The sequence below is a fragment of the Xiphophorus hellerii genome, chromosome 16, assembly GCF_003331165.1.
Source record: "Xiphophorus hellerii strain 12219 chromosome 16, Xiphophorus_hellerii-4.1, whole genome shotgun sequence".
Lineage (NCBI taxonomy): Eukaryota > Metazoa > Chordata > Actinopteri > Cyprinodontiformes > Poeciliidae > Xiphophorus > Xiphophorus hellerii.
In genome coordinates, this window is record NC_045687.1 from 6,785,652 (window position 1) to 6,800,796 (window position 15,145).

At 39.6% G+C, this 15,145-nt stretch overlaps 1 protein-coding gene across 1 annotated transcript in view; it reads right to left on the bottom strand.

Annotated features, from left to right (window-relative positions):
* Positions 1 to 277: 277 nt before the first annotated feature.
* The window catches only part of znf385c (zinc finger protein 385C), a 143,325-nt gene continuing 128,457 nt past the window's right edge, over positions 278 to 15,145 (bottom strand). The window contains exons 7-11 of the mRNA XM_032588632.1: positions 9,332 to 9,727; positions 8,993 to 9,180; positions 7,619 to 7,717; positions 7,052 to 7,141; positions 278 to 4,867 (exon numbers count right to left, since the gene is read on the bottom strand). Of these exons, the coding sequence (XP_032444523.1) occupies positions 4,637 to 4,867; positions 7,052 to 7,141; positions 7,619 to 7,717; positions 8,993 to 9,180; positions 9,332 to 9,727 (1,004 nt within the window). The 3' untranslated portion in view covers positions 278 to 4,636. The remainder of the gene's footprint in view (positions 4,868 to 7,051; positions 7,142 to 7,618; positions 7,718 to 8,992; positions 9,181 to 9,331; positions 9,728 to 15,145) is intronic.

Genomic DNA, 15,145 nt, shown 5'->3' on the forward strand with positions numbered 1-15,145 from the left:
ATATTGATGCACTCTAGAAGATCACTCCAAGAACCTGAAGATACATTTCCCATTCCAGTTGATTTCATAATCACGTTGCAGACTTTGGAGTTGAAGGGGACCTCAATGGCCCTTTTTTCTTCTTCACACACAGTATGTCATTGCCCATAAATCCTTTTCACATATTTCTTTTGTGTTTCCTGCAAAACTTTTTACACATGAAAAAAACCCCCCAAAACAAAAACAACAACAAAAAAACATAGATACACAAAAGTTAATTTCCAAATAATTAAAGAGATTTTCACAAGTTTGAAAAAGCTTTATTTCCCCAAATCCAACCCACTTTACTTATAATGTACAGAAATGTATTTGCTCATTTTATTTCTCATCATCCCATCCATGTGTACAGTGTTTCCTGCCCTCTGGAGCTATGGAGGGATACCCTGAATGGATGGTCATGTTAACATTTGCTCAACCTGTCACCCCTGAGAAGGCCTAGTTAATGCAACGTCATGATATTGTCTGTAAAAGGCCTTAAGTTACAATATTATTTCAGTAACTGCCAGCATGGTGGAAAAAAAAAGCTCACTCAAATCTTTTCGCTTTAAATATTTTCTGTTGTACGTTAAAAAACATGTTGATAAAACCATGTAAATAAAGAAGAAAAATAATAAAGTCCCCCCACCCTGTTTTCAAACAGGTATTCAACAATAACGTCATCTAAACTCTCTTCTATAATATTTATAATACAGATAACAATAATGACTCTGGTAGAATCTCTATAATTGCTCTATTTCTACATATAATCTGACTTTTCTTGGTTATTTAATTTAAGAAAAATGGTCACCCGGGTCAGAGTTCCCACTGAGCAATAGAAAGAAAGAAACAGTGAAGATTAAAGGCTGGCTGGTTCACTGAGAAGTGGGACTGGGGAGAACCATCACATCATTATGGCGAGGAGACCTGGCGGCTTTGCTAACCTAGAACGGCTTGGGAGTCATTAGAACACAAATGCACATCGGATGAAGAGGGTTTTTGTTAAAGCACAAGCACTGAATGGCAGTTACAGGTTATTTACGAGAGGTGGCACTGATGCGTCAAACACATGTACACACTTTGCACAAATGCATAGGTTCCTGTAATTGAAGAGAACATGATTCAGTACGACTGCTGAAGAGAGGATGACACATGCGCTCCAAGTCCTGTGTTGAGACCTTGCCAAGAGTTTGTTTTCGGCATAAGGAAAGGGGAGAATGTCAGCAGATATCCTGCGTGGGAGTCGGCGCACGAGCACAAACAGCACAATGACAAGTCGATGCTGCATATGTGTCACTTCCACATCACTCGTCGCTGACGTAACAATGTTTTTTTCTTTTTTCTTTTCTCTCAGTGGAAGTCATACAGAGGTCCTACTGCTCCGCTGAAAAGTGAAGCGGCAGTGTCATATGGCGCTTAAGGCAGCCTCCCTCCCTACCCTCCGCCCCTTTCTCATGTCGAGACTGGCCATGAGCATCAAGCATCAAGGGCAGCAGCTGCACAACTTTTTTTTTTATTTCATTTGACTTTTCACTGACAAACCAGAATTGGCCTTGGCTATGGTGGGGTACACAATACACTGTATGAGGAGTTTACAGCAGAGAAGAGATAAAGTCATTGACACACCAGACATGAACATAAACATACTGAATGTATTGCTTTAAATGTGAGGCTTGTCATCATTACAGATAAACTATAACAGGATCATTCTCATTTGATTGTTTCTTTTTTTCAAAACAGAATTTGATAAAACATACACCTACAAATGATAATAAAACAAGAGAACATCAACATAAAAATCATTGCTTTTGTAAGTAAATCCATTTTAAGGTGCTTTTTAATGTGGTTGCCATGGCACTGTGCTTTGTATCCCCTCCTTTCCATACGCTGCGCTCAGACACAGCACCGGGACGTCAATCAGAATGTGGCTGAGCAGCCTTCCCACCCGCTGTCAAATTTTTCATCAAACACTGAAATCCTATCAAGTCATCAAGTTATCCATTGTGTTCTCATTATGTGCTTTGATTGTGTGCGTCATTTCCTTGCTCCTCATCGGCTTAAACTGAGATCACAGCAGAAGAAAATCAGGGACAACGTCAAGGTGATGGCAGTGAGGTGAAAGGAAAATGGGGTTAAAAGAAGTGAGGATGGGAGCGAAACAAAGGGGAATTTGGCAGGATAAGACGTGTATAGCTGCGAAAAAATATTTTCATGCCGCTACCTTAGGAAAAGCATAATCCCAGGTTGCATGCATGAGTAATACTCTGAAGAAAGAATTCAGATTCCAAAGAGCAGATTTGCTAACTGAAAGATACTTTCATTGACAAGCTGACCTTTTTTGGATCTTACTGACTGTTTAATCCTGGTATTTTAAAAAAAATAACTTGGACGCAGGGGCTGTTACTCTTACTTGAAAAGAAAGAAACAGACATCAGTAATGCAGTTTTTTTTGCATTTTAACACAAACAATACATAATTATAGACCTACAGTGACGTGTCGCTTTTGTCCTTGAGAGCCTTTAAAGTGATTACTTTGAATTTTTGAAGCGAGCTTCTGCTAAAAGATTAAAAGGCGAATAATTTCTTACCTTCAGTAATATATTTATTGACTTTCTTGTTCATCTTAAATCCAGATTAGTTGGTTTCAGAGATTAAAGTTAGCAGGTTTCATACCTTCATAAAACACCTCCACCAGTCCATCTGTCTGTCTGTCTGTCTGTTCATCCCGTCTATGTCTACTTATCTAGCAGGGTCATGGGAGCGCAGGTGTTTCACATCACGCTTCACAGTCCAACAAGACAAACAACCAAGGCAAGGCAGCATTGCAAGCAACTGTGCCTCAGTCCTGGAAACAACTCCTATCTCAAAAAACACACCTTGAAACCATCGTCTTGTTCACATCAGGCAGTTGTATGCACAAAAGCCAATTAATATTTACAAGGGAAATCGAGGCTGACCCTGGATCATCCCATGCGAGACATGAACTTAGAGTTTAACGTTTCTGGTCAGCGCAACAGATCGATAGAAATGTGAGAAGGTCTAAAAAATATATAAATTACCATTCATACTGACCTCTGAAAAGTTTCTGATTTTTACACTGCTTTGGTTTTAATTAATTTGGTTAGTCTGAGAAGAAGTGCTTTTCATGCTCAACATGTGTGTCAATAACTAACCAATGTTAACATGATATCAGATTAGGGTTGATAAAAAATTATTTGTGTAAATTATTGTGACATTTCTGAAGTTGCAGTTCTTTTAAGAAAGCAGAGGCCCACATTGGCTCCATTTAGGCTATATGCTAACTTTAGCTTGGGACCGACTAATCTGGATCTATAAACAAAGGTTCTACTAATACTCCAGCCGCAATATTACATATCTACCTTGCATTTCCATAGCAGTCTGCTACACCAGACTGCCACAGATTTGTAGGACATGTTGGAATATAAACCCCTTCTCACTCATGTAGTAATGTGCCACTGTTACAGCATTTTGCACAACTGTGACTAAAATATTACAAGAATTACCCAATTATATATGTGAAACAAGCTTTGTATTAGGACTGAACCTGAATGAATAATTTTCTCTTTGATTAATTTGGCAGATAACTATCTTACCACTTAGTATGAGTAGGGCAGTGAAGATTCATTCCCAGATCATACAAATCTTTGGTATAAAAAAAGAAAAATACATCATTCTGATGTAGCAGAACCCAAAACTACACATCACTGATCCCAAGACACATGCACTATTCAAACTGAGATGGCATCAAAAGCTAAACATGTACTTCAAAAGCATTATAGGACTCAATGTGCCATAAAATTGCCTTAATTATTATGTTAACACTCATGTAAATGCCTTTTTAAATATGCCAGCATACATGGCCAGGCAGAATCTGTGATGGCAGCTTAGACGTGCCATGTACTGTAGGTAAGACACCAACACCTTGTAACCTTTTAACAAAATCTCACAATAAAAATTCAGAACTCTACCCTTAAACTAAGACGTTTTATGTTTTTTTTTAACCATATTCACAATACCATGCAACAGCATTGCTTAAGCTTGTCAGCTGAAAACACTGATGAGTAAGGCTGGCCTCTGCAGCCATACATGTATGGCTTTGCTTCAGCTGCTTTACGGACCTACAACAACAACTTTTCATCAAGCCTCCAAACATAGAAGATAAAAAAGGTTTTATAAGAGCATCAAGTAAAGGGACCTTATTTTGTGGCAACCACACTAAACATACATCTAGATTTTTTTCTATATATGTTTTCTAATAAATTACACAATAATATTTATAATTTAAACCATGTTGACCCATGAAATGGCTATAAATGCGGCCTCCTTGTGCCAGTCACTGTCTGGAGGCCTGTGCTGCTCTTGAGGTCGCCATCAAAGGAGCAGAAAGAAGGCATGAAAGGGGATCTTGGCCTTTGTGATGAGAAGCGCTCTCAGGCCATCAGGCCTGGTGGTAAATTGGAATTTGTGCACTCTTCCCATTTTAAGTCAAGTGGGCTGCATAGTTTGGATGTGACCTTTGTTGCGTGGTCACACTAAAACGAGGGCCTTGGATTTGGTAAAGGGACAGGGCCAGAGCTTAACTGGGATATCGGTTAAGTCCTTAATAAGGGGAGAAGATGATGGGTGTGTGCGTGGCCCGCAGCGGCCCCGGAGCAGGCCGGAACAGTGCAGGGCCCAGGAATGGGGTCTGGATGAAGGTGGTGGTGCCCACCGGGTGGCGCAGAGCCAGCGGGTTAGTAGCCACTGTGCACAGAGTTGGTGGGGTGAGGGGGCTGGGCAGGAAGCCAGTAGTCAAACTCTTGGTCAGCTGCTTCTGCAAGGCCAGTTTGGTCTGGAGAAGACAGGAATGGGGGACCGGTAAGAAGCAAGAGAAGGACACAACGAGGGCAGAACACAACAGTGATCGGGCAAACATGTTTCTCGAAAACATTGGCCCTTCGTTCAGACACTCAGCTGCAGTGAAGGAATATGCAAAACACCTCTGAGCAAATTATATTTACTTCTTTTCACATGAAGAATAGATGAAATATGAATTTACCCACAGGTGTCCAAACTTGCATAAACAAGATAGACGATAATAGACAATCTAGGAGTATGACATGGACACAATCATTTTCATCACTAAGTTGAAGAAAATATGTAGCTCTGAGGCTCATAGTTATTAAAAGGGTTATTCTGATCTTTTATGAAGATTACTTTACTTTAAGATTAGTCAACGAAGTTAACCTGATTACCCAGCTCATGTACACTGCTGTTCAAAGCTTAAAGGTTTGCTTTCTATATACTGTATATATATTTTAAATAAAAGGGAGTTACCACAATAACAAAAGCCACAAACTGCTTAATAAACAGCCTCCAAATTCCTGGATACATTTCTATCAACATAAAAGTCTCTCATAACCTCAAGTTGATTCCAGGTGTGTGTTTGTATTAGTATTAGTTTAGGCTGATGTCAGCAGACAGCTCCCCTGGTCCAACTGGTAAATTTAATCGAGAGCTGCGTATTTAAACTGCTTACTTTGAAGCCTCCTCTGGAAGCCACAGTGCAAAGCCCATCCATTCCTGCTCTTCATACTGTGTCTGACCTAATCAGTGTCACGTTTGTTGTAATGGACGTCTGCTCTGTTCCGTACTCTGGGAGTGTTTGCTGCTGCTGCTCCTCTTGCCCCTGGCTCTCTGCATACGCACAGGAAAGGGCAGAGAGGTCCTAGTGCAAAACTAAACAGCCAAATATGGCATAACTACTAATAAAACTGACTGTTGTGACCAAAAATAATTTTATCTTCATTACTTTTTCATAATTTTAGGGAGGATAAACGTCAAAATGCCACTCTTAAAAAATTTATTACAAAGATAGCCCTTTAGATGCAACAAGCGTACTCACACCCGTCTGACTTCTTTCACTTTTTGCCACATAATAACCACTGAACAGATTTTAAAGGGCCTTCAGACCAACACCAAGTTCCAAAACAATTGTGTGGAAGGAAAATGACATGCTTTTAAACAACATTTCACAAATATAAATCTGAAAAGTGTAGCAAACACACGGACTTAATACATAAAAATATAAAAAAAACCTGAACATGCTTTTATATTCAGCCCATATGAATGAATAATTGTGGAACCACTAGTCTTTAGTTTTATGCTGTTGCTAATAGATGTTGAGCAACATAGCTCCCCAGAGCATGATGCTGCCACAAAAATATTTTCAGCATGGGCATGGTTTGCTTTAGCATAGTTTGTTTTCCCTCACACATGTAATCAAAATGTTTCATTTTGGTCTCTTTGACTGTAGACCTACTTACCGTTTTTGTGTTCCCGATATACTGTAGCTTGTTGAATAAGAACAACCAAAGCGAGCTTTAAACTTCTCCACAACTTTGTTAATGACCCAGCTTGTGTATTACCAATTGGATCGCAGCTGAAGGCAGCTGAATGCTCAGGGTTAGACGTATCAAAGTAAGAAGGTTGAATACAAATGCACTCTACACTTTCCAAGTTTTATTTGCAAATCTTTGAAAACCATGTACCATTTCCAAACCAATAGTTGGTCTATTACCTAAAATCTGTTGAAGTTTGTGGCTGCAATGTGAAAAAATGACATAAGTTTTAAGGGGCATGAATAGTTTTATAAAGTGCTGTGCATCTGAGATACAAACTGTTTTATATATTTGTCTTTTGCTAAATATCATAGAAGAAGCTTGAGGTCCCAAAGTGTTTTTTCTTTCTTTTTTGCTAAAAATTCACCTTATATACTTATATAAACAGGTCCCACTATGCTGGTAATGAAGGTAAATGTCTTTTGTAATCTTTAACTTTGTGGTCTACAGAGCATAATATTAATAGCTACAATGTGAAAAAAGATCAGAGCCACCCCTTTAATGTACTTTAATGTAAAAGTGACTTCCTTATTTTCTTTGCTTAGTCCCCTGGCCATAGTCAGGCCTAAACTTCAGCCAGCACAAGTCTCTCCTTCCAATTCCAAACCGCAGTCTCAGCCTCGCCTGCTACTGACCTGCGAGGAGAGAGAGGTGAGGTTGCACTGGGTGAATGCTTTCTTCATGGCAGACACAGCCACACCTGCATAGCCACTCCATCTCATGTTCTGTAGGATGAAGGAGGAGGAAGAGGAGGAGGAGGAGAAAAGAGAGAGGTGGGGGAAGTGTGTATATGACAGGAGTAGAAAAGTGATTAATCTAGAGTGCTGAATCAGGCTGCTGTTGCCAGAGTTGGACAGCGGGGAGAGCAGGACTAATTTAGACTTGTCTCAGGGGTCGGGGACTCACCGACTATAAGAGTGTGTTTAACCTCTCTGACATTACAGAGACACAGGCATGCTGTCACAACATGATACACTGTAGAGACCTTTAAAAGCCATGGGATTCTGTGTTTTTTATGTCCTGAATGTTATGAACAGTTGCGATAAAAACACCATTAACTCTGAGAGTGGAACTGAAACGATCCAGTTCTGGCAAATATACAGTATATACACCATGTTGAAGCATCTCTACTGTAAGAAAACAGAATTGTTTCTTGTTTGTCTTCATGCATATTCGCCCACATCTTCAGGGCTGAGACTCACCGTGAAGCTGGAGCTCGGCTGGCTCTTGCTGTGGGGGGTAAATTTGGGTTTGGGCGGTTTTCCGGCCAGCCGATCCTTGTGCCTTCTGCTGTTCATGTGCTGCCGAGACCAGCAGAAATACCATTAGCCGGTTCACAAGCATCTGTCGCACCACAGCGGAACAACCTCAAATGTTGTCCGTTGAATAATAAATACACGCTGGGTATGAGGTGCACAGAAATTACATTGCATTACTTTATTAAAGCTGCCCTGCCGGCTGCGGTACCCTACAGGCTTTTGTCCTCCTGGGAACAAGGATGTTTATATAAGACTGGTAGAATGCATTTAGGGCTAAAGCAGACTGGGAGCTCATACACATGCCAGCACATTCTCTGTTATTTTTCCACATTCCACTCCAGTGTAGACAGTCTCATGACTCACAGAAATAGTATTAAGTGAACATCAAAAGCAGAGAAATTACTTCCCGACTGTGGTTTGATGCTAATACATCCAGAAGAAACACATAAAGCACAGTAGCTTGCAATAAGTGGCAAATAAACACCTGCTCTCTGGGCATTTTGTTAAACTAATAGATGGTAAAAATAGCAGCTTAAATGTAGTCTTAATAGCTTTATTCATGTGCCAGAGCCATTAAAGAAAGTGCCACAGATCACTTGCATCAAAGTTAAAATTAGCTTTTGGATTAAACAGTCTTTAAAATTCCACCCTTAATGTTTATCACCAATCTAACCAAATTTAATGCAGTAGATTAGAGGTGAATGTAAAGTCAAGCTAAACATGCAATTTTAAGCTCCAAGTGTTCATTGTAGTGGATAAAGATCTGCAAGCACTTCGGTTTTCTGATTAATCCTGCAGCCACATCGTTTCTCTGTGGAGCGGGTTTGAAGAAATTGTGAGCAATGTTTTCTCCACTGCCAGGTGATTTGGGACTTCAGTGCGTTTCCCAGCAGAGTCAACATCACTTCTATGGCCTTTTTTACAAACTCATATCAGGTTGGCAGCACTCTCGCTTGGTATGTCTCAACAAATCTGTAGGACTTCTCCCAATCCCCTTATACACCTTCATTTTATATTTCAAAAGAATAAAAAAGCTTGGAAGTCCAGAGTATTACTTATGCTCAGACTATCTTCCTAATGGTGTTTTGGTCGGTTTTGCTGCCAAAGCAAGCCGGAGTCCAGTAGACTCCTAAGGGTATTGTGCTCATCAACCATTTGACAAACCACTTTTGCGTTTGGCACACTGCATTACAAAGCTGAAAGGGAACCCAGACTGGTCAGTAGATGTGGCCCCATATGCAACAAACTCCCAAATTAAAAAACAAAAAAATATTGCTCAAAGGTTTAAACATATATGAATTGCAATTTAATCTTTACCTGGCTAAGTTGGGTTTCAGAGTTCACAAATATTTCACACACTTCACATTGGAAGTTCTTGCTAGGCACCCCGACGCTGCCTTTGCTCCCCAGTCGCTTACTCTTGCAGCCAGCTCGAGCTGCCACTACTTTCCCCCTACGGCGCGGCAGAACACTGTGACCTTCCAGCATCAATTTGTGCTTAGTACCTGATGGAAAAAAAGAAAAAAAAAAAACATAAATTTGACAGGCTCTTTGTTATCCAAAGCCTTTTGCTTCAAGAAATTTCAATGGCAAATGTAAGTGGCTTTTCAAAACATAAAGAAATGTGTACAAATCAGGGTCACAAGTTGACCATACCGCTGTTATGTGCTTCAAGTTGGGAGGTGGAGTTGACTGTGACTTTACAGACAGGACAGTGGAGGTGAGCTTTGCTCTTCTTGGGGTCTTTGTTGTCATCCATGCAAGGCTCCCCTGGTGTGATAGAAGGGTCTGCAACATTACTTGACTCGCCGGTCAGACACATAGCCTCAGTGGCCTCTGTGGGCTCTGTAGCCTCGGCGGCCTCTGCACCCTCCGGAGTGCTGGTGTCTGACGCCGTCTCAGAGAGCTGAGAGGAAGGCGAAATCTGAGGAGGGGAAAGCGTGACCAGCTCCACAGAGGAAACCTCAGACACCGGTGTCAGCATGACCGAGCTCCTGGGACTCTCTTCCAGTTTTCCCTCCAGGATACTTGGTTCCAGATCAAACTGAAGACCTGCAGAGAAATAGAAAAGAAAAGGTGAATATCGGCAAACTGGATGTTCAGAATAGGACTAACCTTGTAAATACTGGCACTTTTCACTTCGAGGCTAGTGTGCTTTATTTTAAATTAAGGCCATAAGGCCAGATCAAAGGTGTAGAAATGCAATCTGTTATTTTATTTCTGTTGCTGTTGGTATGTGAGCAGAAGAAAAAAAAAGCTGAAATAAACAAACCACGAGCGTGATTTAAAAAGTGATCCTGAGCAATATTTCTTTATAGATTTTGAAGGACTTCCAGAGCTTTTCTTTCGCACTTTGTCTGCTTTATTAGCTTTATTTTCAGTCCAGTATTTTTTGACTGTTCGATAAAAAACACATGCAAATATGTACAATTTATTGCCCACACTTATAGGAATTTATAGGACCCAAGAATGAATTTGCAGGTTCACAGATTACTTTAGAAATAAAAAAAAACCCTTATCAAATATGCCCTAGTATGAAACAAATATATGTGAGCCATGCATAAATACATTATTTGTTAAATGATTTACAGCTTCAAAACATATATTTCAAGGTTATCATCCTTACTTACTCATGTAGAAAATAAATAATTTCTCAGTGGGTAAACCTTTTTCTGTTTACTTTTTAATTGCATTCGACAAAAGAAATCCGAATGAATATTTCTGGTTGGTGCTGGTATTCTCTATGAAGTTTCCCTGAAGGTCATGTCAAAACGTCATTGTGAAGAGTGTATAAAGGATCATTAATAACCTTCTTGGCCTTACTCCTAATACATTCATCACATATAGTTCGCAATTGTCTTTGTAGTTTTCTAATATGTTAAAGGAAATACTCACAAACCTCTACAGTTCTCTGAATATTTTGATTCCAATACAAAACAAACATTAAAACTCCATAAGCTAACTCCACATTCGTACTCCATCATTTAACAAATTCGATACGTCCATATCTGATCTTAAATATTAAGATTATTTTTAAACGATCAGTCCAGGGAGTCCCTGAAGAAACAGTACTAAGAATCTGTTACTGGTTCAGTGTAGCAGCCATGCACCCAACCGTGTGATACTCTATGTTAAAAGTTATTTTTGTTGATCCAGTGAATCCCTAATGAATTGTTTTTCATACATTACAATAATATGATCACTTTGAGTTTGCAGTACATTGTGCAGCAGAGACACTAGTCATTAAATTTTACTAAATTCAAAGCACAGTTCTAAGTTTAAGCAAAACAGTTTAAGCAAAAGAACAACTTTTGTTTTGTTTTTCTGTTCAATTAAGTCGACCTGCACTGACAGCTATGAGCTGAATTATCAACAATTCATATCAAAACAGATAGGCTGAATGGATGGGCAGAAAGAACAGCCATTGTATTCCACACATGACAACAGGCAGATGAAAGTAATATTTTCATTATTCATTTTAAATTTTATTAATCAAAAGAAGCTCCCTGGACAGAACAGCGATCTGACAGTCCCATATAGCACTGGATGAATTTTACTACATTGTAATGCCACTGAGCTTTCTACCACATGAAAGTAATTGATTTTAGGGAAACTACAACAATTGAATCAGGTATCAGTCTGAGACACTCAGGAGACACTATTGGCTAAAGACTCCTCAATATGGGGAACGAAACATCTTAATGCGTTGGGGTTAGGATCCCCATTAGTACTACTTTATGCCACATTAATAATTCATGGACTTTTTTTGGTTTATTAAAGTATTTGCCACAAGCCATTCTTTTCATTCTTCTTTTGCACCTTTCCTCTTCACATTTAGTCTTCAAATATCAAGTGGATCTTGAGTTTTAGTCAATATAAACAAACCCATCAGCTTCTGGGTCTCGCCGATAAGTCACTGCAGTTCCATTACCATTCCCCCTTCACCTCTGTTGTCTTCCCATGGGAATCAAACACACTTCACCCCAGAGCACTGAGTGCTACGCTCACTGAATATCTCCATTTCATTTAGTGAGCTTAACACACACACACGCACGCACCCCCCCCTCCCCCCCTCACACACACACACACCCACACACACACACACATACAGCCGACCTGAGAGCGACCATGCTCCATTGATTTTCCCTTTTATGTCTTAAGAGTAAATTCATCATTGGAGATAAGGGTCTTCCTTTTTCATTCCTTTCCAGGTAAAAGAAACTATATGAGCAAGATTAGACGTTCCCCTTGCTGTAATGAGTGTGACCCTTGAGGGATTGGAGTGCTTTTCCAGAGGTAGGGGGGAAGGGCTGGAGGTAAGAATGATCTGTGAAATACAGGGCCACCTGAGAGGTCTGTGGTGGGAAATGATACTGATCAGTGGGTTTAGTAGGAACCTCACAGAGGAAGACATAGAGGTTGGTGGGACTCTGAAAATTCATGGGTAGAGATCAGAGGGAGGCTGACATGAAGATCTTCATTTCCTGCTGGGAGTTGAACATTTTTACTTTCAGATTAATCATATTTAAGGAGAACAAAAATGCAGAATTTTACTTTATTCTCTTTTTATCCACAATGCTTTATTTCAAATAGCTAGGAATAAAAGCCCTGTAAAAGAGAGCTTTTACAGGGTCATTGTACTAGTGCATTGCTAGTAAGAACAGAGTACGTAATTCTTTTTTTTTTAATTTACCTACTTTATCAATTGCGTGACTCTGGTAGTCTTGCATAATTTCGGTCTTTCAGATGTACTATATGTCCTTTAAGTATTGATATAATTGTGAAGACAAAGGAGAAAACTGTCAGAACTGTCAGGCCAAGACCAGTCCATTGGCAGCTGGCCCTCTGAGGAATAGAAGTAGACACCATCGATTACAGAGCATCTGGATCGATGTTGTTCAAGCAATCATGAGTAACTTTTACATGAGAATAATTTGATTTATGTTTTCAACAGTCCATCTGAATATGTTTCTATGGGTGTAAACATCTTGAGAGATTACCAGCCAGCAGAGTGATCGGCTAAGAACTTAAAGCACAGACAGACACCTAACGAAAATTGGACTCATTATACACACGCTTGCCTCTACACTCAAGACACTGAGCGCTTGATTTAGTAGGCGATAACTGATCCGAGGCAGCCTCCGAACATAAACAAATTCCCAGGGGAAAAATCCTTGCTTTAGATCATCATTACCGCGGTGACAGACAGAGTCCCTGCAAAAGATGACTTCAGTGGCGGAGTCAATCAAAGCCGGGGGTGATTGATGCTTGTCATGATTGATGGTGGCTCTCAGTCTCCTGGCGCCAGCTTGGCACTCTTACACTTGGTAGACGGCTGTCCTTTGTTAGTCTGAGGCATGCTATATAAGAATCGATCTGTCTCTTTGTGTGACTAGAAAGTTCATCTCTGTTTATCCCCTTGTTCTCTTTCCCAGATGGATGACTTGTTGGGCTCGATATGATAAAATACTGATCAAACTCAAATGTGATTGGGAAGTATTTGAGAGACTACGTATGTTAGCATATGTGAAAGGACTTATTGAAGTTAGAAATGAGTACAAATTGCATAATAATTTTTAAACAAATGGGGCAATGCAGCAACGTTTTTCATATTCTTTTGCTCTGTGGAGGATCAGTGATGTTGCAGGACTGTTTCTCTTTCTAGGGAGCTGGAAAACATGTTAGAATAGATAGGCATTAAAACTCTTTTAGACACCAGGACATTTTACATTAAAATGCTGTAGTCACTGCCAGAAAGCTAAAATGAATGAATAATGATCCAGAAAATATAATTAAATCATCAGTGAAATGGTTTAATAGACGAAAAATGAACTTGGAGGTCATTGCAGTTGACAGTCTTAAATCTTATGCTAAAACTGGGTGCTGAGTTGAAGAGAAGAGAGAATAAGGCGGATGCTGGACTCTGGATGATCTGGAAAGAGTGTCCAAGGAGAATTAGTAAAATTTCCATGTATCTGCATATTTCATACTTGGAAAATGTTATAGGATAAGTATAACAAAAGAGGGTTATAATTGTGAATGCCACCGTTTGTTTTTTTTTTTTTATTTTGCATAATGTTCGTCTTTAAAACCAACTGCCAATAATTCACAGCGAAAATGATAAGAAATACTGTAGTACATTTAAGTAATTTTCTGTAGTTGTGTCCATTGATTGCAAAAGCATGTTTAAACAAATATTTACTGCAGTTATTATCCCAAGTTGAAGTTTGGAACAACAGGAAAACTCTCCATCGAAAGGCTGTGAGTATGGATATAAAGTGTTTCTAAAAAAATAACAAAGGGAAGTTAAATGAGGAGCAGCTGTTATTTTACTATTTCGGTCATGTGCAGGAGAAATAAAATATTTAGTCCCATTTATTCCTTTTCAATAAAACAGTCATTTATGAAAAGAAGCTGCCCATTGTGTTCATTTTATTCAGTAGGTATTTCCATCGCACCCAAGAGGCTGACCTTGTGGGTCTAGAGGAATATTTTGTTTTGTTCTGAGTCAGACACTGCGCATACTTCAGTGAGCCACCGATGGGGATCTTATTGGCTCCCGAGAACAGACACTCTGGACATTAGCTTCTCAAAGCTCCCCAGCAGCTTTGATTTTCATGGCAGATGTAATTCATTTCATCAAATATTAATTTGGAACACTTTTCCATCCCAGTTTGGCATTGTGTGGGATGCCAGCACTGGCTCACTCTGGTGCATTTCAATTTCACATCAGGCCAGTTGCACAACTGGGTTTATTAAAGAATGTTCTTTGGCACAAAATTGCCTTGGAACTGCAAAATTATTCACAGCATAAAAATTAGCTATGACTTATCTACGTCTTTCGTGCTTTCCCTTTCTTATTCATTTCTCTCTCCCTCGCTCTCTCTCATTCATTTCATCTTATCTTACATTTTCCACTCATCTTGTCTCGTTTCGCCTCTACCGAGCTTTCCTCTTTCAGGGCCTTTGGAACAGCAGAATATTAAAATCATATTTGATGAGAGTGTTATCAGGCTCCGGGTCTTTTGTCTGATTTCTCCTTTCTGAAGGAGACTCTTGGCACTCAAGGGGAAAATTTGTGAATGTGTGTGTCCATTTCTAAACTACCCTGTGTGGAGGATAAACAGTCCTCTCTAAGAGTACCTTTATATTTCTCTTTTTTCAGATATTATGTCTGCATTTAAAAACTCTGCATAGCTAGAGATCTTCTCTGAGACAAGGAACTTAAAACGGTAGAGGAAATAAGAAGGGAAAAAACTGCTATAGCTCTGGCACAGTCCCCTTGCTTCGGAATGATAAATGAAAAGTCTGGATCCAGACAAGTGCAATATGAGAACCTAATGGGGTTTACGTAGCAGTCAAAATGCCAAAGAAACAATTCAGGTTCTTAGAAGTCAAGGTGCAGCTGTCTGCAGTGGAAAAGTTCACATTTATTTTTCTTGTTGCAAACGGAAAGAACCACATTTCCTT